This window comes from Sciurus carolinensis, chromosome 1, assembly GCF_902686445.1.
Source record: "Sciurus carolinensis chromosome 1, mSciCar1.2, whole genome shotgun sequence".
NCBI lineage: Eukaryota > Metazoa > Chordata > Mammalia > Rodentia > Sciuridae > Sciurus > Sciurus carolinensis.
In genome coordinates, this window is record NC_062213.1 from 1,197,439 (window position 1) to 1,220,033 (window position 22,595).

Here is a 22,595-nt window from a genome sequence, read left to right on the forward strand (position 1 = left end):
CATTAAAATAATAAGTAATAATATCAATTAATACCTCAATTCTTTTCCCAAACAACACAAAAACCTCAAAATAGGTTAACTTAGCTGGGCACGGTGGAACATGCCTGAAATCCCAGTGGCTTGGGAGGCTGAGGCAGGAGGATCATGAGTTCAAGGAAAAGCTAGCCTCAGCAACTTGGCAAGACCCTGTCTCTAAATAAAATACAAAACAAAGGGTTGGGAATGTAGCTCAGTGGTTAAGCGCCCCTGGGTTTAATTCCCAATACCAAAAAATAAAAAGTTAACCTTCCTTCAAAGTTTTTCTCTACTTACATGTCTATATGCTATTTACATGCTATGTACAAGTGTTTTCAGAATTATCTGTTATCATTTTTCATAGTTAATACTGATATATATATACTTTTTGAGCTACATCCCAACCTTCTCTATACTTTGAGACAGGGTCTCTCTAAGTTTCTGAGACTGGCTTCAAACTTGCAATCCTTCTACCTCAGCCTCCTGAGTAGCTGAGATCACAGGCATGTGACCTTGCTAGGCTTCCTTTGTATATTTTAAATTAAACTTATACAATAAAATGTATAGGTAGTGGATTCTTTTAGTCTTTATGTTAAAACGCTTTTGTTTGGTTCTCCTCAAATTGCAGTTAGCTGAGTGTAGGACGCTGGGGTTGAAAGTCTCTGTCCCCTCACTGTAGTCCAGCATTTATTGTTGTTGATACATCTGTCAGTATAATGAATCTTCCCTTGTATGTAGTTTGCTGTTTCTTTCTATTTGTTTTGGTAATAACGTTTCTGATAATCTTTACACCATTTTATTTTTCTTCTTGCACTGGTAAGATCTTCAATACAATGCTGAATTGAAAGGGTGATAGGAGATACCCTTATTTCATTCCAGTCTCAGGGAGAAAACTGTCAGTAATTTGCCATGAAGTGTGGTATTTGCTGTAGGAGTTTTATAGACTATTTCTTGTCAAATTAAGGAAGTTCTCACCTCTTTCTAATTTGCTAACAGTATTTTGTCTTTTATCACAGATGTGTAAGTAGACCTGACCAAATGCTTTTTCTTAAAATGATCATGATTCCCCTGTTTTTGTTAATATGGTTACGAGTTGATTTTTGAATATTAAAACCTCCTTGTATTCCTGAAATAAACTTCCGGGGCCTCCTGCGTGCTGTGCACATGCTCTACCACTGAGCAACATCCCCAGCCCTCAGAGACCCTGCTGCCATTTTCTTTTTGACAGAATCTCACTAAGTTGCCCAGGCTGGCTTCAAATTCTCAATCCTCCTGTCTCAGCCTCCTGAACAGCTGGGATTACAAGCATGTGCCACTCTACTTGGCTCTCTTTTGACATTTATTTCATGATCCCTGCTCAGATATGTATGTTTGGATGTTTTATCTAGCAATTTTAGATGTTGAGAGTGGGAGTTGGGATCCCAGATCAGTTCAGTCCACCGTTTTGTCTGCAATCTCTGAAGGAGTTTAAGCAGGGAAGTGACTATCTGACTTCAGGAAGATCCCTTTGTCTTTGGTATTAGGGGCTGTTAGAGTTGATCAGGGCCTGGACTTGAGAGAAAGGCGTAGATGAGAGATGTTCAGAAGATAGAACTTCAATGCCCAAGGATCAGGATAGTTGGGGCAAAGCAGAGGATTTTGATCCTAGTAGTAGAGTCCTCCCAGAACCAGGAAGCTGCTGGATACAGTGGAAAGCTGGCCAAGTGGAATGAAGGAGAAGTAGGAAGAAGGAGTTGCATAAGAGCCTTGAGGTTTGGAAGTGGTAGCAATGGGGAGGAGGTGTGGATGATGGAGCAAAGTGGGTATTTTTTAAATTTTTTTTTTATTTTGTAGTTGTAGATGGACAGCATGCCTTTAATTTGTGTTTATTTTTATGTGGTTCTAAGGATTGAACCCAGTGCCTCACACATGCTAGGCAAGTGCTCTACCACTGAGCTACAGCCCCAGCCTGTGGCTTTCTTAGGTAATGAAGAGATGGGGTTGAAAAGTTGGAACTGGGGGGAAGGGATACTTGCATTTGGGACATTCTGAAAGGTGTTTGGTATTCCACAATCCTGAGACAAAGTAGGCATTCAAGTATTTGAGTGTTTTGGTCTCAGAATAGGCCAAGTCATCCTATTGCATGGGAAGCAGCATCTGGGTCACACTGGGGAAGAGGCCACCTTGGGAGCCCGCATCAGTTCCCCTGCTTCCACCTCCCCCGATCCCTGAGAGCAAGTTCTTCCTGCCTATAACCATCACTATAATTCTCGTTGATTTCCCTGCCTCTGCTCAGACCACTTCAGGTTCATCATTACCTGCAAAATACACTTCAGACTTTTGAGCCTTCCATCCATACTGCTCATGTCTGGCCTCAACTCACCTACTCAGCCACCTGTTCCTTTCCCATGCATCCTTTCCTCCTCCTACCTCCAGTTTCCACAAATGTGCCTCACACATCTCCTGGGCTTTTAGTTTGTTGCCCTTAATTCTAAAATGCCTCCCTGCTGGTGGTGATGGCAAGCCAAAGTCCAGAAGATTGTAGCCTTTTCTTTCTCTGGTCCTGAGTCAGTTGGTGTTTGTGTGGCTCCTCCCATGCAAAGTTCCTTCATTCATTCCACATTTAACATTGTGGTATGCCAGATCCTGGACTAGGTGCTAGGTAGGGTGTTGAAATTCACAGTCCACCATCTTTATCCTAAAGTTGCTTCCAGTCCAGAGATGCTGAACAGTAGCGCTGGTGAGGAAGTGGCACAGACAGCCTGCATTGGTCTCATGGAGCTAAGGTCCAGAGCTGGTCCCATTGTGATTTTTTTTTTTTTTTTTTTTTAATATTGGGGATTGAACTCAGAGTTACTTAACCATTGAGCCACATTCCCACACCTTTTTATTTTTTATTTTGAGACAGGTTCTCACCAAGTTCCAAGGGCCTTGCTGTGTTGCTGAGACTCTTTGAACTCATGATCCTCCTGCCTCCACCTCCTAAGTTACTGGGATTATAGGTGTGTGCCACCACACCAGGCTCCCAATGATGGTATTGCACAGTAGGGTGGAAAATGTGATGGAGATGTGAACATGGTGTTCCTTAGATACTGGCATTGTTTAATCTTGAAAAAAAAGATTTAATTATGACTTATGTAAATAAGTGCTTTTTAAATTAATAAAATAAACACCTTTTTTGGCCTTAGTACAGTCTCCTGTGAAAGGCCACTTTGGGCATTCCACCTATAGTTGAACAAGTTGGACTGCTGCTCCTGGAGGCAAGGGCAGATATACATCATGGAGAGGCACGTGGAACCATGGTTAGAGGGCTAGAAAGGATTTCCTTATCAGAAGTTCAATAAAGACCATGTTCGGCAACCTGGAGGAAGGTTTCAGGAAGCAGGGGTCGGTCTATAAATGGTGTCTTAATACCTTTTTATCTGGAAAGATAAACTTCAGTGAGGCTACAGCTGTCAGTTGTGAGTGGGTAGCAGTCACTCAGCCTGGCCAGCTTAGGGTGCTCCTTGGTCTTGTATAACTTGGACAATGCCTATGTTTTAGACATGATTTACAGAGGGATCTTATTTTTGTCATGATTCATCATGGTGACAGCGGTGTTACTGATGTTCTGTGAAATTGTTTATATTTTAGGCAGGAGAACACAAGACCACTATCTGTGAGTGCCAGGCTGGCTCCTAGCAGCACCAAGGGCTCTATCTGTGAGTGCCAGGTCAGCTTCTAGCAGCACTGAGGTCTTACAGATAGGACCAGGCCAGCTCCTCGGTGTGGAGGACTGTTTTTCTTTCTCACCTGAAGAGTCATTGTGACAATTGCTAGGTTTCCATTCAGCTTCATGAATCCATGTGAGCAACTCCTGTCTGCCTACCCAGTCCCGGTGCTTGGAGTCCTCATTTCCCTTGATTCTCTCAGCTGGTGTTTTGCCCCTGCTCCCCTTGCCCTGCAGGCTCAGCTTGATCCCTTTGCAGCTGAGCTGATCTTGATGCCTCTGCAGACTATTTGCTTGTAGCTCCTCCTCTTTGCTGCTTTCTTTACCTGTCTTCAGCTCCAGACTTCCTGTACATCCTATTTCTGGGCCCGTCTTCCTGAACACCATCCCAAGTTGGGTAACCTGGAGGCGGCTGTGGTTCATGCCTGAAGGCCTGTCACTACAGGACGGGTCCAAGCACTCACTGTTCGGCCCTGAACTCCTTACAGTAGGGGTTTGCTCTGGATTACCTGGACCCCAGTGGTTTCTAGGGAGCTCCCTCCCCTCAGTCAAGAATTTGAAAAATTTGAAACTTTTTGAGAAAACGCTGCCCTTCCATGTTTTGCTTGGAGCATCTCCTACCCCCACTGACATTCTTTCTCTTTAGCCAAGGGGATGGTCTATATTTTCCTCTTTAGTGTAAACTGAGGGCTCTGTCTGTGAGCTAGTACTGGACAGATTCCGTCTCATCATCAGGAACTGAATCTGCTTAAGGAAATGCCAAAAAAGAAGGCCGGGGAAGGGAGAGTCGCTTTACCTGTCTGTGCTCAGCATGTGACTAAGGTTAGCTGCTACAGAGGGCACAGTGGACTCCAGGAGGGCATCCTGGCACTGGAAAGGCCGTGAGCATCCATGCCTGCACAGAGGGCCATGAACGGTGACAGCACTGCAAGTGGAGCCTCTGTGGCTGAGGCTGTACAAGGTCAGGGTTGGGGCTGGGACTGAGCTGAGAGCCAGAGGGCAGCCGGGGCAGCCACCAGGCAGAAGGCAGGGCCTAGGTGCCAGGCTAAGGAACGTGGACTTCGTCTTGAGGGTGGCCCTGGTAGAAGGGCTCAGGCAGGTGGATTATATGATCCACATTTCAGAAGTATACATCCAGTGGCTTGGAGGACTGGAAGGCACCAAGAGGCCTGGACCAGGCAGAGGAAGGTTGGTAGGGAGAGCAGTGGGGCAAGATGAAGAACAGCAGCTTCTGGTCTGGGGAGATAATGTGGGAACAGCAGGTTTCAGGGAGGGTGCACATGGCTCTAGGCGACCCCAGTTGTGGGGTCTGTGAACATCAGGTGGCTTGTGGTGTGGAAGTACTGGTGCCAGTTAAGCAAGTGCACAGACAGGCTGGTAGAGAGGAGGAGCATCTCCAGGAGAGATTCTCCTGTCGGTCTGGATGGAGAGTCCTGGGGAGGAAGGCTACAGTGGCCAAGGTTGCCTCAGCCCCAGGCTCAGGAGCCCAGTGGGCTTCAGATAGTTAGACTCCAGGCATTGAACAACCCTGTGGGGATGGTGACCATTTGGACAGCCGGCTCACTTGGGATGCACAGCCTAGCCCAGGGGGTTGGGTGGGTGAGGGCTCCAGAGTTTAAGTGCTGAGGGCAAAGGGAGGCATGCAGAACAGGCTGAGGCTGGGGGCTCTTAAAGGGACCAGGTCAGGTGCCAGAGTGATACCAAGGGGTCTGCCCAGCTAAGGCCTCAGTCTCCATCCATGCAGTTCATCAGTCATCCATGCTGCTGGCTCCTGGGCCCCAGGGAAAAGATAGCAGCTCATGGGGCCCATTACTACACTGTGCCATTCCCAGAAGCAGCAAGTGGTAGACACAGCCAGGCCACTTCCCATTGTGTGACCTGACACCACACCTAAGTACCTGAGAGCCTCGGGGTCCCTGTTCATCAGCAGGAATCCCTGTGTACACCTTACAAGTGGTGTCAGTTCCCATCCTATACCTCTGTGTTAATGCCTGTTCTGTGCCCCTCATCAGTGAGGGTGCCTGCAGCTCTCACATCATGGAGGAAGCGGCAGTGAGAACAGAGATGAGAAGCAGAGAGCAGAAGATCCCATTTATTGGAATTTTAATGACAGCAGGACGAGAGGAAGGCTTCCTCCTTTCCTGAAACATGCCATCTTCTCTGCTCTCAGGGCTCAGCACAGGAATGAGACCCCCAACCTGTGTGTCCCTGAGAGCAATGCTCCAGGTGGAGGTGGGGAGGGAAAGGGGATATTCTATGCCAGGCTGGGGAGCTGGACAGGAGGGAAGACGTGCACCCTCACCTCTTGGCTCAATCCCTCTCCCCTGGGACCTGGTGTTGCCCCCAGACCCTGGGGTGGGCTGGCAGACAGGGCTCATGCAACAATGAGTCAACAGGAGGTGGCACAGAAACGCAGCCCTACTGCCCCTTAAGTGGGGCTGGAGGGCTAAAAGGGGCCATGCTGTGGCCACAGTGGGTCCAAACGGAAGTATCTGCAGTGTACGTACAGGAGGGTCAGAGAGGGGATCCCCCTGCCCTAGGCTGTGTCTGGGACCAGAAAGAGGGAAGTACAGGTGGCATTGTCATGCCAGGGGCAGGGTCCAGGCCAGCCATGCCACCTGAGCAGGGCATAGCAAGCTGGGGGAACAGGCTACTCCTTGGCGCGGCCAATGATGGTGAGAATGTACAGGAAGATGTTGATGATGTCTGTGTACAGGTTCAGTGCTGCAAACACGTACTCCTCTGGGCTCAGGGACAGTTGCTTGTTCCCCAGCAGCAGCTGTGTGTCCACTGCCAGGAACTGGGGACGACAGCACAGTGGTGCTGAGAGACAGCCCCCCACCCACCCATTCTCCCCTCAGCCAAGGCCTCCTACCCCCTCACTCACGCAGGTGAAGAGCAGGGCACCCAGTGAGGCGTACACGATCTCCAGGATGCGGTTCCGGATGAAGATGCAGAGGATGGCAAAGATAAAGAGCACCACCATGCTCACCAGGAGCACGCCCATGCATGAGGTGAAGTCGTAGCGGGTCTGGAGGACATGAGAGGAACAGGGGGCCGTGGTTGCGGGGCCCTGGGAAGGCCTCTGGGCCCCGGGGCCACAACCCTGAATGGGTGGGGGTCCTCACCTGCATGGAGAAGATGACCACTGTGAAGCAGACAGCCGTGGTGATGCCCACAGCCATGATGACCGCCTCGGTGTTATAGAAGCTGGCTATCATGCCCACCATGTAGGACAGGCTGATGGTCAGGATTGACTGTGGGAGAAGAGGACAGCACCCGGCCCTGGGTGTGCAGAGCTGCTCCCAACAACATCCCCCGTCCCTGCCCTCCCCTGTTCCATAGGCCCCAGAGATCTGGGCTCAGGTTCGGGGATTACCAGTGCCACAAGGTTCCAGGGATGCTTTCGCCGGAAGTCCCCACAACAGCTGAGGACAATCAGGGAGATGAAGAAGATGGCGTAGGAGACGTAGTAGGTCCAGACGTTCTCCCGGACGAAGCCCTTCACTTCCCCAACAAAAGTGAACACAGCCACTGTGGACAGGGTCACTGACAGCTGCAGGGTCAGCACCAGGAACACCTGGGGAGGCAGCGAGTCAGAGCTCCACCCCCAGCTGCCCCCAGGGCTCCCTACCCCACAGAGGCGGCCCTACCTTCCGGATGAAGGCCTGCCGGATGCTCTTGTCATCCCAGTTGGCAGCAGGGAAGTCCTGGTTGTCATAGTAGGATGGGGGCCCCTCCTCCTGATAGTTTCCAAGCTGTGGGGCTGGGGGCACAGGGGCTGGGTCAGTGCCACTGCAGGGCAGCTCTGCCATGGCCCCTGCCCACCACCCTTCCCCACACTTACAGTCAGGGTCCTGTGGCTGGAAGGGCTGCGGTTGTCCATAGGGGTTGGGGGGGAAAGGGCTCTGTGGATAAGGCCCTTGGGGGTAGGGGCCCTGAGGGTAGCCCCCTTGGGGGTAGGGGCCCTGAGGGTAGCCCCCTTGGGGGTAGGAGCTGGGGCCGTGGGGATACCCTGGTTGACCATAGGGGGAGGGCTGGAAAGGGGGCTGTGGATAAGGGGCCCCAGGGTAAGGAGGCTGGGCATAGGGAGGCATGGGGGGCTGGGGCCCTCCAGGATATCCAGGGTTGGGGGGAGGGTAGTTGTCCCCAGACACCAAGAAACTCTTTTCATGGGACATGGCCTTCCGTTCTGCTGGCTGCCCCTAGAGGAGAGAGAAAGAACAATCAGCCCTGTCTGACGGTCACTGAAACCAGGCCTGTGGCAGCCCCACCTGATGCCGAGAATCCAGGAGGAAGGGTCCAGGACCCTTGCGCTGGGCTGTGGGCGCCCTGGAGCATGGGGCCAGAAGCGGGTGGGGACCGGATGGCCGGCCATGGGCCTTCAGAAGGGTTTGTTCTAGGCCGACCCTGGAGATGGGGGAGGGGACGGTGAGGAGAGGAGAGGGGAAGGGAAGGCTGTCAGCCTCCGGATTTGGGACTCTGGAGGCGCCTTCTCACCGCCGCCAGCGTCCTAGGGGTCAGGGTTCAGCTAGGAGGGGCAGGGGGCGCGGCTGAGGACCTGGGGTGTGCCTGGGTCCTCCCCTTCGCGTCTCGCCCTTAAGCAGCTTGAAGGGCCAGAGCCGGCGGCTATTTCTATCCCTGGAAATCCTCACACCATCTGTGACCAACCCGAGCCCTGACCCCCTCCCCAAAGCGGGGCCCGGCAGCCCCGCGCTACCGGGGAGGAGAGCAGGCCTGGATTGGCTGCTGGGGTGACTGCCAGTGGGGTACGCCAGGAACCGCGGGGTGCGGGGGTGTGTGGGGGATGGAAGCGAGCAGAGGGCGTGCGGGGAAACAAAGCAGGCGTGGGAGCGGCGGGGGTTGGCGGCGGCCACGGAACGCGCACGGTGGGCGGGTGGGCCCTCCGGTTGGGTCGGAGCGTTCCGGGCCGCGGTCCTGTCCCCGCCGCAGCGCGCCGCCCGCTCCCTTCTGCTCAGGGCCACCGCAGCTCCCCGCCCCCACTGTCGCCGCCATCCCGGGCCGAGCGGGCCGCGCGCCCGGGCAGGACCGACGGACAGACGGACAGACCGAGGCGGCCGTGCTAAGCGGCGCAGGGATCACAGGGGCGACTGCCGCGGGTCAGGCACATTCGTGCGCTCGGGCCTATGACTCACCGCTCCCAGGGCGCCTCAGGTGAGCACGGTGTCGGCTGCTCGGCCGCGCGGTGATGGCCGGTGCGTCCGCACCCGCACCCGCTCAGCGGCCGGCTCCGCTGGGCCTGCGCCTGCGGCGGGGGAGACGCAGCGGGGCCTTGTGACGGGGCGGGGCCTTGTGACGGGCCGGGGGCGGGGCCAGGGCCTTGCGATGGGCGGGTCTGGGGGCGGGACCTTGTGACGGGCCCTGGCCGGGAATGCCCGGCGTCTGCGCCGCGGACCCCAAACGTTCAGCTCGCTGCCTGCGTAGGGCAGCTTGGCTGTCAACTCTGTGTCCCAGGCCAGAGGCTCACGTTCCACATTCCGCCAAGGGCTGCGACAGGACCGTGAGAGCCGAAAACCCCTGGAGGCAGGGGCCTGGTCAGGCTTTCTGTTCAGGGAGTTAAGAAATTAATTTCTACATCCCGGTTTTGCGGAAGCCTCCAAGTACTCTCCGTCCCCTCTTTGCCTTAAAACACAGCGTTCATTTTGCCTTTTCATCCAAGTCTATCCTAAAACAAGAGACCTAATCATTTAATTGCCCCATTCAGTCTGCCAGTCGTGGAGACCAAACTGCCAAGCACCATAGGAGGCCTCACAACCTGTGAGGGAGCTGAGGCTTAGAGGACAGAAGGACTGGAGGCTAGGTTAACTTGTCTCTGAAAGTCCTCCTCCTGAGAAAGTCCTGACTCTGCCAACAGAACGTCCCCTGGGTGGTCTCCTGGTCCTCTGCGCAGGCAGATTGACTTGGGTCCTGGGTACCTTCCTGTGCTCCCCTGCTCTTGGCTGTCTGGCCCCTCCCAGGGTAGGCAGTGGTTGGGAAAAGGCTCTCTCCGGCGCCCATGATGTGCTAGTTCAATATTTAACAACTGGATCTAGTGAGGGGAAGCCCTGATTTGAAAATTTTGCACATGCCAGTGCAAAATACTGTGTAAATATTCCTACTATGATTGATTTCAAGTTTTAACAACAAATTGCAGAACTTCCTGGAGATTTAATAATGTGGTAATAGTGTGAGCTGCTCCAGTTCACCGCTGCTTGTGGCAGACCCTCTGCAGCTGGGATTGGCACTGTGCATAGTAATGTGCAGTGTGTCTATGAGAAGAGAAAATGTACAGCAGGCTGGATGAACTTCAGTTTTGTAACCAGAAGCTCACACAATTTGAAGCACTTTCCTTAAGGAAAATAAAATGACAAGTACTGATAGATTTCAGGGCTTCAGGAGCCTGGGCAAGTCAGAATCCTTTAGGGTTTTTACCTTCATGTTGAATCTGCCACTAGGGGCCTGGTAAGGGGGCTCATGGAGAAGGGTTGGTAACCTGGCTTTGTGGGGAAGGCCATGTCACACAGAAGGAAGAGCCAGTGCAGGAGTGCTGAAGTGGGAGTGGCCTGTAGCTCCAGAAGAATTGACAGGCCAGGGAGGCTGCAGCCCACTAAGCATCATCAGGGTGGGTGGGGGCCAGTTAGGCCCTCAAAAGAACTTTAGCATTTACCGTCATCAACCCTGAGAGTTGTAGCAGTCATTGTTACCAACTTACAGGTTCACCCTGCCCACCATGTGGATTGTCCACTGTGGAGTGGGAGGGAGTGGTGGGTAGAGATTGGTTAAGTGGGTAGGTAACCATCTAGCAAGAGAGGCCAGGGTGGAGCAGTGGAGGTACCAGGTGTGTAGGGCTAGTCACAGAGGCTGGGTAGGGGCCTCGGCCTCCCTAGAGAAATAGCAGGAGTGGGGCTGGGGTGACTGGGAGGTGAGGGTGGAGAGCAGCAGTGGGTACAGTCTTGGGGAGGCTGGCAGCAAATGGCAGTGGGTAGGAGTGTGGACTCTAAAGGTGCAAATTGGCTGTGAGGCCTGGCACTGCGCTGGGCCCTGACAGTGCCTCCATTTCCTCTTCTGTGGTGAGGATTAGAGGCAGCAAGGCATGTTCACACAGCGTCTGCCTCTTCTGTGGCTAGTCACGAGGAGTGGGTAATGATGATGATGACGATGTGATATATGGGAAGGACTAGGCATGTGTGAAGGCTGGAGAGAGTCACAGGAAAGGGCTCCAGCAGGGAGTGAGAAGGCAGCAGGAACTGTGCTGGGATATGAGTTCTTTTGAGTTAAGAACAGAACAGCTCATTCTCAGCACTTGCATGAAACCTGGTTGTCTAGTGGATGCAGAGGACCACTTTGGGAAGGTTGCTGACATAGATCCTTGGAGACCCTGAATGGAGAGTAGAGACTCAGGCCCCTTGGTACATTTGTGAAGAGAGTGACTGACCATTCCCAGGTCATAGGAAAAGGGAAGATGGCCAGAGGACAGTCCTGTCCTCCCTGCTAGCCAGGGACTGCAATGGACCTCAGAGGCCAGTGGGCAGGCTGGCAGGAGTGTTCTGAGGAGGTCTGCCCCACCAACACCTCCTGGTGGGCTGGGGTTGAGGCTTCAACCAGAGAGGAAGCATCTGAAACACAGTGACCAGGCCCCAGAGCCAGACCTGCCCCTCCCTTTCTCTTTCCCTCGGTAACTTTCACTTTTGTTTTCTCTAGGTTTCTGTTCTTCTGCCAGAAGGCAGTGGAAGGCAGTTGCAGGAGTCCTGGTTGAAGGCTTGGGTGGCAGGAGGAGTGTAAGTGTGGAATATGGGGCTACCCACAATGGGGCAGCACCAAGGATGTGGGAGAGGGACCCCGGGAGGGAGCAGGAGAGGTGGAGCAGGCCTCTTCCCTATCTGTCCCACCCCAGGGCTGTGATGGCTGAGGCGGAGGCGGGGGCAGCAGTGGAGCTCCAGGGACTTCCCCCTGACATGCCAGAGGAGCTGCTCACGCTGTATTTTGAGAACCGTCGGCGTTCTGGTGGGGGGCCAGTATTGAGCTGGCAGAGACTTGGCTGTGGGGGTATCCTTACCTTTCGAGAGCCTGCAGGTAAGGGAACTGGCTGAAGGGGGTAGTCTGGGTACCCTGATACCTTGATGTCACTGATGTCCCACCCCTGCTCACAGATGCCAAGAGGGTCTTGGCCCAGGCAGAGCACCGACTACATGGTGCCAGACTGAGCCTGCACCCAGCCCCACCACGTGCCCCTGCACGTCTCCTTCTCCAAGGACTACCACCTGGCACTGTGCCCTTGCACCTGGAGCAGCATGTCCATGCCCTGCTGAGCGCCATAGGGCACCCAGAGCAGTCCTGCCATGCCCTGGTCAGTCCCCGACCTGATCGGGCTCTGGTCCAACTGGCCATGCCCCTTTCTGAGGCAGGTGAGAGGCTGGAACGGGGCTAAGGTGCTGGTTAGGGGAGGTGCCCCAAGCTGACTTGCACATTTCCCACAGAAGTTCATGTCCTGGAGGAGCAGGCCCGGAATACGGACCTGGATGGGGCCGCGGTGTCTGTGACCTGGGTGCCCCAGGCCAGAGCTGTGCGTGTGGTGGGGGGCACGCCCCCTGTGGACCTGCTGCTGCTGGAGTTGTACCTGGAGAATGAGCGCCGAAGTGGTGGGGGGCCCCTGGAGGGCCTGCGCAGCCTGCCTGGGCAGCTGGGCACTGTTGTTTCCTTCCAGCAGTGGCAGGGTGAGTGGGCTGGGCAGACACATGGGACCCTTCCTCTTCCACAAAAACCTGATGGGCTTTCTGTCTTTTCCTTTTCTCCAAGTGGCTGAACGGGTGCTGCAGCAGGACCACTGGCTGCAGGGCTCAGAGTTGAAACTTGTCCCTCACTATGACATCTTGGAGCCTGAGGAGCTTGCTGAGGGCACCAGTGGAAGGGATAACCTATCCACGCTGGGATCTGGGGCCACTGAGCATGCTCTCCTAGAGACTGGAGGGCTAGCAGAAGTTCTGAAGTGTGCAGGGGCTCTGACTGTGGGTTCTAGGGAGGCACCAGGGCAATCGGAAGCCTTTCTGAGGACAGGTCTTCAGGCTGTGCCAGTTGACTTGGAACCTGTGGGATCTCCAGAGCAAGAGGGGCCTGTGAGCCTGGGGACTGTGGTGTCTCCAGAGCAGGCCGGGCTCCTAAGTCTGGGGCCTATGAGGTCTGCAGGCTCAGTGGGCCAAGTGGAGATTTCTACGGAGTTGCTGGGACAAGTGAAGCCCCGGGGCCAAAGACCCCTGGGGCTTCTGGGACAGGAGAGCCTAGTGGAAGTTGCCAGCGTATCACCAGGTCAGGAGGGGCTGGTGGATCCAGTGGAGATTGCCCTGGATTCTCCAGAGAAGGTTGGGCTGGAGACCCCTGGGCATATGGGGCTTGTGGGTCAGGAGGACCTGGTGGAGATGGTGCTATCGATGGAGCCAGGGGCTATGCGCTTCCTGCAGCTTTATCATGAGGACCTTCTCGCCAGCTTGGGAGACATTGCCCTTTTCCCACTTGAAGGAATGGATGTGACTGGCTTTCGGGTGAGTGACCCCTACAAATTCTTCACTTTTGTCCTCTTTTCCCACTGGGGCTCTGGGTACCTTTCCTGTACCCTGAGCCTGCATACTGCTCCTCTCCCATGGTCCTGCAGCTCTGTGGAGCCCAGGCCTCATGCCAGGCGGCCCAGGAGTTGCTGCAGAGTCTGCTAGGTAGCATTAGCTGCCATGTGCTGAACCTGAAGCATCCAGGCAGTGCCAGGTTCCTTCTGGGTATGGAGGGGCAGCGCCTTCTGCAGGGGTTGGAGGCTCAGTTCCAGTGTGTCTTTGGGACAGAGCGTCTGACCAGAATCATCCTGGACAAGGACCCTGAAGAGGTAGAGATAGAATTCTTCCCCATCCCTCCCCTGTCTTACTCTCCAGCCTCAGGTGCCCCCTCTCTCCTTGCCCAAAGGCTAGTGACCCTGGCATCCTTTTCCCCACAGGTGGATCCCACTGACATCTTCCAGGTCCTCCCTGGCCACAGCCACACCTCGTGGCCCACAGACAGTACAGGCAGTGACCAGGAGAACATGAGCCTGGGTAGGCTTCCTAGTAAAGCCCCTAGCGTGTCCTATGGCCCTATTTTGACCTTGCCCTCTGCCTTGCTGTGCACTCTCACATCTCTGGTGATACTTCCCAGGCCCACCCTGTACCCTCAAACTCTTTCCATCTTTCATTCATTTCATCTCATCCTATCTTTCAACACTGCCCTGGCTGGACCTGACCCCTGACTCAGTGTTCTCTCATTACCCTCAGAGGAGGTCCGAGAGCTGCTGGCAACCCTGGAAGGTTTAGATGGAGAGGACTGGTTGCCCCTGGAGCTGGGGGAGGAGGGACCTGAGGACCAGCCAGAAGAGGCAGCAACTTCAGGGGAAGAGAATGAAGAACCTATACCTGGGGCTGAGGAGAAACTCGTGAATCTCAGCACTGGGACAGCTGGGCCACTGGAAGAGGAAGCTGCACTGCAACTGGCTCTCCATCGGTCACTGGAGCCTCAAGACCAGACAGCTGAGCAGGAGGAAGCTGCTGCGCTAAGACAAGCCCTGGCCCTCTCCCTTCTGGAGCAGCCCCTGACGGAGGCAGAAGAGTCCCTGAGTGGGGGAACTGGTTGTGGGGCCCAGCTGGTGGTGCATGTACCCTTTGAGCAGGATATGGATGAGCTGGACCAAGCACTAGCAGCTGCCTTGGAGGTGTGCCTCCAGGAGGAGACTGTGAGGCACCCAGGCCGTGTGCTGCCCGCAGAGCTGTGCGCTCGCCTGGAGCAGAGCCATGGTGTGCGTGTTGCCCTGTGTGGCGACTGCACTGTTTTCCGTGGCTTTGGAGCCCAGCCTGCCCGTGCAGCACGCCACTTAGCTGTGCTACTTGCTGGCCCCCAGGATCAGAGTTTGGTCTTCCCCTTGGTGGCTTCAGACACTACTTGTGAGTTTGTGCTTTGGATTGGAAGAGGGCAGGTGGCTGGCTATTGGGCTAGTGTCCTAAGCATGGCCCTGATACCCTCTCTTTTCACATGTCAGTGCTAGAGCAGAGGCTGAAGGAGCCTTTGGGAAAACTGGAGGGCCTTGCAGAGAGCACCAGGGAGTTCCAGAATGTGGTGCAGGCCTTCTATGATACCCTGGATACTGCCCACAGCAGGATCCGCATCATACGGGTGAGTCCACACACTCTCTCGGTCTCCTGTGAGACTGGCCTGCATCAGGGTCAGCCATCCAGGACCTGCTCAGCAGGCAGGCTAGAAACTAATGTAGGGACAGGAGAGCACCAGGGCCTGAGGGAGGCTCCCTACTGGGGACTACGTGAGATGCTCTATACACCTCAGTTTCCTTACCTGGACTACAGAGTGGTAATGCCCTTGTGACTACTGTGAGAGCTATTTATTCCCATAAATGTGTACCTTGTCCTGTTCTAGGGGCTCTTCTGTCTCTAACTGGGACCAGGGCTCCCTCCTCTTCCTGTCTTGTTTGTTTGTTTTTGTGAGGCTAGGGATCAAAGTCAGGGCCTCCAGCATACTAGGCAAGTGCTCTACCACTGACCTACATCCTCAGTCCCTCTTCTTTCTTCTAACTTGCTAAATTTGGCAACCCTGAACAGGGACATGTTTTCAAAAAAGACTGAGAACAATTGGTGAGAAGCTAGAGTGAAGCCCCAGGAACCCCAACCTGTTCAGGAACCAAGAAGGCGGGACTAGAGAGATCAGAGAGGTATATAAGAGACTAGGACTGGGGCAGGGGTGCACAAGATGGGTAGGAACCACATTATCTTCCCTGCCCAAAGGAAGGACTAAGGAGGGAGGGTTGGTCAATATGGTCTATCAGGGAGTTAGTATGGTGAGGGGCAAAGAGTAAACAGGAGGAGGAGCTGGGGCTGCAGCTCAGTGGTAGAGCTCTTGCCTCACATGTGTGAGGCACTGGGTTTGATCCTTAGCACCACATAAAAATAATCAAATAAAATAAAGGCATGCTGTCCATTCTGTCCATCTATAGCTAAAAAAAAATTTAAAAAAAAAGAGTAAATAGGAGATGAGGGCAGGAACAACTCTGAAAATAGGCTGGGTAGGAGGGAGAAGGATGAGTAAATAGAAGTGCAGGGTTGAAAAGGTTTCTGACCCAGAAACAGTGTGCTCATAGCTAGGGGAAGAATTCAAGAGAGGGCTGGCCACTGACAGGTGAGAAGGACAGAGGAGAGCTTGGGTCACTATGCTGGTGAGAATGGTTAGAGTGCTCTCCCGTTTTGATGCTCATAGTTAAGGCTGGGGCCAGCAGCAGCAGCCTCCACCTAGAGCTGGTCATAAATGCAGAACCTCTGGTCTTCCCCAAGGTTGGGGAAGTCACCCACAACCTGACCTGTTTACCCACTTCCATCACCATCACCACCATCCCCTGCCACCACGACAGTCACCATCATCACCACCAACACCACCATTACCACCCCCACACCACCAATCACCATCTCCTTGCTTGGGTCATAGGAGGGTAGATAATACTATGAGAATGAAAAACAGAACCATAGTAAGGTAAATGAAATCCTGTTATTAAAACAGCTGCATGAAAGAAAGTGTTCTAAGATTTAAGACCTGATGGCTTATCTTGTAATTTTTTTTTACTTCATTTTTTTTTCCCTGGGTTGTGCTTGGCTGCTAGGGTACTTTGTGTCTTCTCGATCCTCTTGTGTGAACTCCATTCTTGAGTGAGGAATATCTCTGAGTGGATAGTGAACATTTTGACTTTTAATTTTAAAATGACTTTTATAATCAGAGGTATTTTACAACTCTAATTTGAATTTATATGAACTATGTCGTTAAATGTACTAACGTCTTTATTTCTACATTCTTCATTAATAGCTTTGCTGGGATACAATATTCAGGTTCAAAATACATTTTCCCTCAGATTTTTGAAGACTGTTTTTTTTTTCTTAAGATTCTTTTATCCTACAAACTTTAAAAAAAAAAAAAATCTCATGGTTTCTTAGTATCCAGAATTGGTGAGATACCCAATGTGAGATTTCTTCCCATTTGTATATTAACCTTGGTGTGTGTGTATACACTTGTAAAGTTTTGCTCACTTTGAAGGGTGAGATTTTTCTGTCAGGTCCAGGGGCATGTCCTTCCCATTGTCCTTCCTGGCCCTTCATGGGTCCTCCCATTCGTAGACATTACCTTTCAGCTCATCTTCCACTGTGTTCCCAGGAGCCCCACTCTTGTCTGCTGTCTCCTCCTGAGCTCCTGTGATGCAGAGCTTAGACTTCTTCCCCCTGCCTCACTCACATGTTCTGTTTCCTTCTCTTTTCTTTTCACTCTGCTCTCTGCATCAAATCCTTACTTCCATCTGTATCCTCTAGCTGGATCTTTAGCCCTAACCATTCTATTATCTGGCCCACTCTTGGAAGTTAACTCAGCATTCCCATTCTGCTCCTCCTCCTCCATGCTGGGGGATCCAACCCAGGACCTCCCACATGCTAGGTCAGTGCTGTTATAATGAGCTGCATCTTCAGCCCAGCAATCCTATTCTTTTTATTTTTTATTTTTTTATGTTTTTAGTTGTCAATGGACTTTATTTATTTACATGTGGTGCTAAGAATCAAACCCAGTGCCTCAAATGTGTTAGGCAAGTGCTCTACTATTGGGCCATAGGCCTAGCCCAGCCACCCCACTCTTAATGTAAGAACTATTTCTTAGACTTTTTTTCATAGCAACTGGTCTAGTTTTACGAATGTGGTATTCTTTTGCATCCCTCTGAAGCAACTAATTAAGAGTTTCTTTAAACGGTGAATTTGGGTCCCTGAGTTGTAACTTAGGGCTGGTTGCTGGATTGCAGGCCTTCTCTCCCACTTGGGTCTCCCAGAACTGAGAGGGCCGTGGTATCTGCATGTTGGGAGCACTGCTAAGGGCAGTGTAGGCAGGTGGCTAGGCTTCATGCTCCGGAGGTCTGGTGGGCGTCCTGCTTTCCGGTCTGTGCCCACTGCAGACCTTTCTGCAGGGGTTAGACATTCCTGGAGGGTTCAGGCATTCCTAGAAGTCCTGTGATGCCACCTGCTCCCTAACGGAGGTAGTTAATGTCCGCGGCTGGACAGAGGATGAGGGGGCTGCAAGATCTCCCCCTAAATTCCTCCACCAAGGGGCTCCTGATTGCTGACCTCGGCTTTTCCTGGGCCAACCCTGCATAGGGAAGAACTCCAAATAGTCTGGCCCTGACCACCTTTTGCCTGATAGGTGGAGCGTGTGTCGCACCCGCTGCTGCAGCAGCAGTACCAGCTGCACCTGCAGCGTGTGGAGCAGCGCTGCGTGCAGCGCCCTGTGGAGCGGGTCCTGTACCATGGCACGTCGGCGTCCGCAGTGCCTGACATCTGCGCGTTCGGTTTTAACCGCAGCTTCTGTGGCCGCAACGGTGAGGCCTGGGCTGGGCAGGGGCTGGGGCTCTGCCAACCCCATCCCTTTGACCTCTGCCGCTTCCGCCTTGCAGGCACGCTCTACGGGCAGGGCGTGTACTTCGCCAAGCGCGCCTCGGTATCGGTGCAGGACCGCTACTCGCCTCCCAACGCCGAGGGCCACAAGGCGGTGTTCGTGGCCCGGGTGCTGACAGGAGACTACGCGCAGGGCCGCCGCGACCTGCGGGCGCCCCCTCTGCGGGCCTCTGGCCACGTGCTCCTGCGCTATGACAGTGCTGTGGATTGCCTCCATCAGCCCAGCATCTTTGTCATCTTCCACGACACTCAGGCACTGCCCACTCATCTCATCACCTGCGAGCACATACCCCGGGCTTCCCTTGGGCTCTCGAGTCCCTCTCTGGCCACCTGACCCAAGGGGCCAGCCTCTGCCCTGCTGCTCCCCAGGTTCCCCGCTCTGCACACCCTCCCTGCCTCCCGGAGTCGCCTGGGGACGTCCCTGCCTCTTGTTAGAGGGCAGGAACCCAGGCCGACCAGGAGTGCTGCGTCGGCCCAACCACCAGGGGTCAGCAGAGCCCAGCAGGAGGGTGCGCCGGCCTGACACGCCCGTCTTGGCTGGACCTCGCCGGAGCGCTTCTGTCTTTGAATAAACCTGTACGTGAAGCCAGGCGGAAGGGCCTTCTGGCGTTCGGAATCAGACCTCTGGAGGGTGGGGGTCTCGGCGTGGCTAGGGGTGAAGTCAAACGCTTCTAGGGGCCGCCGTGGGAAACCCACTGAAGCTGCAGGGCGGAGCCCTGCGCACTCGAACCACCCCACGCCGTCTGAGTGTCGCGCACGCTCGCCCAGCAGCGTCTCCTTGCCGACCTGCACGCCCTGCACGCATAGTGAGCACGTTGCCGGCGCCGTCCCGCCAGTCGCACCCGCGGGCTCGGGTTCCGCGGACTCGGGACCAGCCGGCCCAGCGCGTGCGGATCCCGGGCGCGCTGGCATCGCTCGCTCGCTCTTGACTGTGCCCGCGCAGCTCTGCTCGCGATCGGGGCCAGGGCGGGGCTCCAGACTCGCCCCGCCCGCGCTGCCTCCACGACTCTTCTGGCCTCAGCAGTCTGGTTGCGGCGGCCGAGCTGCGCCCAGCCGGAGCCACCAGGCATGTAGGACCAGGCGGGGATGGAGAGGCGCACAGCATGCGGGAGTTGCGGAGTTGGGCGGGGTGGGGTCTCGGCCGCAGGTCTCCCGGAACTAGGGGCTGTGTTTTAACTCATCCTGCGCTAGCCCCTCCCAGCGCGCGGGAGTTTGCGGAACCGGGCCGGCGGTGCGGGGAGTGTGGGTGGGAAGGGCTGCGGCGAAGGCTTGGTTGACCGCGGACCTCGGGGCTGGGGGCTGGAACAGAGGCAGCCCGCTGAGGGCCAGGGCAGGGGGTGGGGGCGGGATGTCCCGCCCCCGGCTCGGTGCCCGCAGTCTCCTCCCCTGCCCTTAGCCAGAGGGCGGAGGCACAGAGCCCACATTGTGCCCCCACCCCACCCCACCCCTGCCGAGACAGAGGCCCATTCACCTCTCACACGCCAGTCCTGAGGATGGGGAGCTGGGGCGTGTGCACGCGTGGTATGCGTGCGCTCCCGCTGCGCCTGCGGTGAGCAGGGTGGGCCACAGGAGCGGCGCCCCACCCCACTCCATCCCCCGGCCGTGCCGCAGCGGAGCTCCGGCGGCCCACGCCGCTGCGGCTTCAGTTATTTATAGGCCTTCACTGCGGAGATCCGAGATCAAGGTGGGACTGTGCGGGGATGGAGGTGGGGTGGGGTGATGGGGAGTCCTAGAGACTAAAACAGCTTGGAGGTAGGTGCTAGCATCCAGTGGTGAGGCTGGGGGGTCCTCCCTTGAAGCCAGGAAAAGTAAGGGCCTTGGGCCAGTGTATGTTGATGTCCTGGCTTGCCTGCTAACTAGAGATTAGGAGAGAGGGAAACAAGGGTTGGGATGCAGCCAGTGGAAGCCATTGTCCAGTGACAGGGTGGGGAATGTGCAGTCAGTGCCCAAGTGAAGGTAATCACTCCCTCCTTTCAGGTTTAACAGGGTGGAGGGTGGAATCAATGTCCTGTGATGGGGGCGGGTAGAGAGGTCAGTGGTTGGGTGACTAAGAGAAAGAAGTTGACAGGTAGTCCTGGTAATGCACTGGAGGAGTTGAGATCAATGTGTATGGGGTCACTGTTTGGGTATCTGAGAGGTGGGCTGGAGGGGGTGAGGCTAGATGTGGATGAGAGGTCATCAGCTGGGTGGAGAGCAAAGGAGTTGGTATGTAGATGAGGTAGGGTCTTAGGAAGGGTGTGGTGTCTTCATTGATGTGTGGCCTAATCTAATCCAACATTTGGACTGGGAGGTGTGTGCCTCCCCTCACCTCCCAGGAAGAAGTGTGACAGTCCTTCTGCTCTCTCTCTAGGAGGCCATGTCTGGAGAGGACTCTGAGGTACGGGCAGTGTCTGAAGGTGGCTCCAATGGAGGCAGTGGTTCACCCAGTCCTGGGGACACGCTACCCTGGAACCTTGGGAAGACACAGAGGAGCAGGAGGAGCGGAGGTGGCTCTGGGGGCAATGGCAGTGTCTTGGACCCTGCAGAGCGGGCTGTCATCCGAATTGCAGGTAATGTGGAGGGGCCTGGTCTGCCCAGCTCATTAGCACAGGCCTGTTGATTGAGCACCTGCCGTCTGCAGTGTGCAGGTGTTTGGACTGACTGCGTGAAAGGCCAAAGGGGAACTGCTGTCAGGGAAGGATTCTCGTGTTCCAGGTAGCACAGCGCCACCCTCTGGCCCTGCTCAGGTAGCTGCACAAGCCTGAGGCAGGACTTCTTGCCACCCTACCTTTTCTGGCTTCATTTGATTGTGATAATTTCTTGGGCTCCGGGAGCTAAACTGCTCACCATGCCCCCAAGTCTTGGCTGCCACCCAGGGGTGGGAGTGCACAGAAGTAGAACAAGAGGGGATACCTGGTCAGCCAGAGCCCCAAACCCTCCCTGAGCCACAGTCCAGCTTTGCCCTCCAGGAGCTGCCAGTCTGAGGAAGAAGATGGAAAAAAATTCAGCAAGAAGGCCAGGGGAGGTGGCAGGCAGTCTATCCCTTTGGGAAGTGAGTGACCTAGGGCTGGAGGCCATTGGGCGGGATATGCCTGGTAAGGAAGCAGTGACCACATTCCACCCACTAGGATCCCTAGGGGATTATGCCGCATCTGAAGGGTATGGTGGGTACAGGAGGCTAGGAAGGTAGACCAAGGTGTGAGGGGAGAGGGCTGGAAGGCCAGCTGTCCAGTGGGGAGGTGGTGCTGCAGGCATCAAGGAAGTTTACTGTTGGGAGCAAAGCAACAGTTTGTGGAAAAGGAGCAGAGAAGAGTAACCCACATGCTCTTGCTACCCTGCTCCCAACCCCAGTGGCCATGTGCTTGTGCATGACCTTCTGCTCTTTCTCAAATCATGCAGGATTTTAAAGAATGAGGTCATTTTTTTCCCAGTTGAAAGGGAATCATGAATATCCTCCCCATGAGCCTTTAATGGTGCAAAGGGGTGGGGGCTGCATCTCAGCAGCCACTTATGGTGGTCTTCAGCATTCATCCACTAGCCATGCTGCAGCCAGCAGCCCTGGCAGGGTCTTTGGGTTCTCCTCTGATTATTTTCTCAGGATGGATTCCTAGAAGAGAGACTTCTGCTCGCAGGGCTCACAGCATTTAACGTTAGGAGAAACACTGCCAGAAGTGGTCCAGAAACAAAGTCATCTGTCCGTGTTGGGAGACAGAGGGCCTTGCCAGTCTGATGGGTGGAAAGGAATTGTTCTTTTATTACCAAGCTTTTTTTTTTTTTTTTTAATTCTGTAAATCGCTTACTGTAGTCATCTTATGTACAGATTATTTTTACTTTTGAGTTTTAAGGACTCTTTACATACCGGAGCTACCAACTCTATCTCCTAGGTTGCAGTGGAAGAATTCTAGGTAAAGGCAAAGGGAGCGAGGGAGGGAGGAGGGAATGGGAGCGCGAGGTGGGGGCGCCTAGTGAGTTCACACTGGCTGGGGCAAGGGAGCTGGAGGGGGCTGACCCGGAGGCAGCAGCCTCGGGACTGGAACCTAAGAGACCAAGAGCCAGCCGCCAGAGGGACGCATCCGGGTCTGGAGCGAGCAGGGGCTTGCGCCCTTCGAGCCCCGCATGGGACAGAAGCTCGGAGTCCGCCGAGGGGCGCCCGGGCGCCAGCGTAGCTCCCAGAGCGGTCCCGCGGCCCCGCCCCGCCCGTGGGGCATCCTGGGTGCGGGGCGGGGCGGGGGTGGCCTCTTTAAGCGGTGCGCGGGGCCGCAGGGGCAGAGCGGCAGCCCGGGCTGGAGGCTGTCCCTGCGCGCAGCGCCCGGTCGCCTCCCGCGCCAGCCGGCATGGCTGCCCTGCTGACGTCCGGCCCGCCACCCGACGAGCAGGACTTCGTCCAGGCCTACGAGGAGGTGCGGGAGAAGTACAAAGGTACG

General features: G+C 54.9%; 3 protein-coding genes across 7 annotated transcripts in view; 2 read left to right on the forward strand and 1 right to left on the reverse strand.

Moving 5' to 3' along the window:
- Positions 1 to 5,768: 5,768 nt before the first annotated feature.
- Positions 5,769 to 8,997, reverse strand: Grina (glutamate ionotropic receptor NMDA type subunit associated protein 1). Its single transcript, XM_047546580.1, has 7 exons — positions 8,860 to 8,997; positions 7,551 to 7,908; positions 7,357 to 7,469; positions 7,083 to 7,283; positions 6,832 to 6,960; positions 6,591 to 6,734; positions 5,769 to 6,503 (listed from the first exon to the last, which is right to left on the reverse strand). The coding sequence occupies exons 2-7, from the start codon at positions 7,882 to 7,884 to the stop codon at positions 6,354 to 6,356; spliced, it is 1,071 nt and encodes a 356-aa protein (XP_047402536.1). The 5' UTR covers positions 7,885 to 7,908; positions 8,860 to 8,997; the 3' UTR covers positions 5,769 to 6,353.
- Parp10 (poly(ADP-ribose) polymerase family member 10) lies at positions 8,300 to 18,946 on the forward strand. 2 transcript variants are annotated; one of them, XM_047546572.1, is made up of 12 exons: positions 8,300 to 8,472; positions 11,405 to 11,481; positions 11,598 to 11,776; positions 11,854 to 12,108; positions 12,181 to 12,417; positions 12,500 to 13,239; positions 13,350 to 13,571; positions 13,680 to 13,776; positions 13,993 to 14,655; positions 14,751 to 14,884; positions 17,942 to 18,116; positions 18,192 to 18,946. In XM_047546572.1, the coding sequence occupies exons 3-12, from the start codon at positions 11,605 to 11,607 to the stop codon at positions 18,524 to 18,526; spliced, it is 3,030 nt and encodes a 1,009-aa protein (XP_047402528.1). In that variant the 5' UTR covers positions 8,300 to 8,472; positions 11,405 to 11,481; positions 11,598 to 11,604; the 3' UTR covers positions 18,527 to 18,946. The 2 variants fall into 2 exon arrangements, with proteins under 2 accessions (XP_047402528.1, XP_047402521.1); XM_047546565.1 differs by lacking the exon at positions 8,300 to 8,472 and adding an exon at positions 10,996 to 11,055.
- A 182-nt stretch (positions 18,947 to 19,128) lies between these two features.
- Positions 19,129 to 22,595, forward strand: part of Plec (plectin) — a 57,314-nt gene continuing 53,847 nt past the window's right edge. For 2 of the 4 annotated variants that reach the window (XM_047546434.1, XM_047546441.1), the window contains exons 1-2: positions 19,129 to 19,258; positions 20,543 to 20,741. In XM_047546434.1, coding sequence (XP_047402390.1) covers positions 20,549 to 20,741 — 193 coding nt within the window. In that variant the 5' untranslated portion in view covers positions 19,129 to 19,258; positions 20,543 to 20,548. Of the gene's footprint in view, positions 19,259 to 20,542; positions 20,742 to 22,469; positions 22,591 to 22,595 lie in introns of those variants that run through there. The other 2 variants (XM_047546494.1, XM_047546503.1) reach the window with 1 other exon arrangement.

What these genes read in the sequence shown, in the direction of transcription:
- Grina (XM_047546580.1), bottom strand. Translation starts at nt 7,884, where the DNA reads ATGTCCCATGAAAAGAGTTTCTTGGTGTCTGGGGACAACTACCCTCCC. An exon ending in TGGTCATCTTCTCCATGCAG is followed by an intron (nt 6,735 to 6,831) that starts GTGAGGACCCCC and finishes CATGTCCTCCAG; the next exon opens with ACCCGCTACGACTTCACCTC. An exon ending in GTGCCCTGCTCTTCACCTGC is followed by an intron (nt 6,504 to 6,590) that starts GTGAGTGAGGGG and finishes TGTCGTCCCCAG; the next exon opens with TTCCTGGCAGTGGACACACA.
- Parp10 (XM_047546565.1), top strand. Translation starts at nt 11,011, where the DNA reads ATGAAACCTGGTTGTCTAGTGGATGCAGAGGACCACTTTGGGAAG. An exon ending in TGGACAAGGACCCTGAAGAG is followed by an intron (nt 13,572 to 13,679) that starts GTAGAGATAGAA and finishes TTTTCCCCACAG; the next exon opens with GTGGATCCCACTGACATCTT. An exon ending in CCAGGAGAACATGAGCCTGG is followed by an intron (nt 13,777 to 13,992) that starts GTAGGCTTCCTA and finishes CATTACCCTCAG; the next exon opens with AGGAGGTCCGAGAGCTGCTG.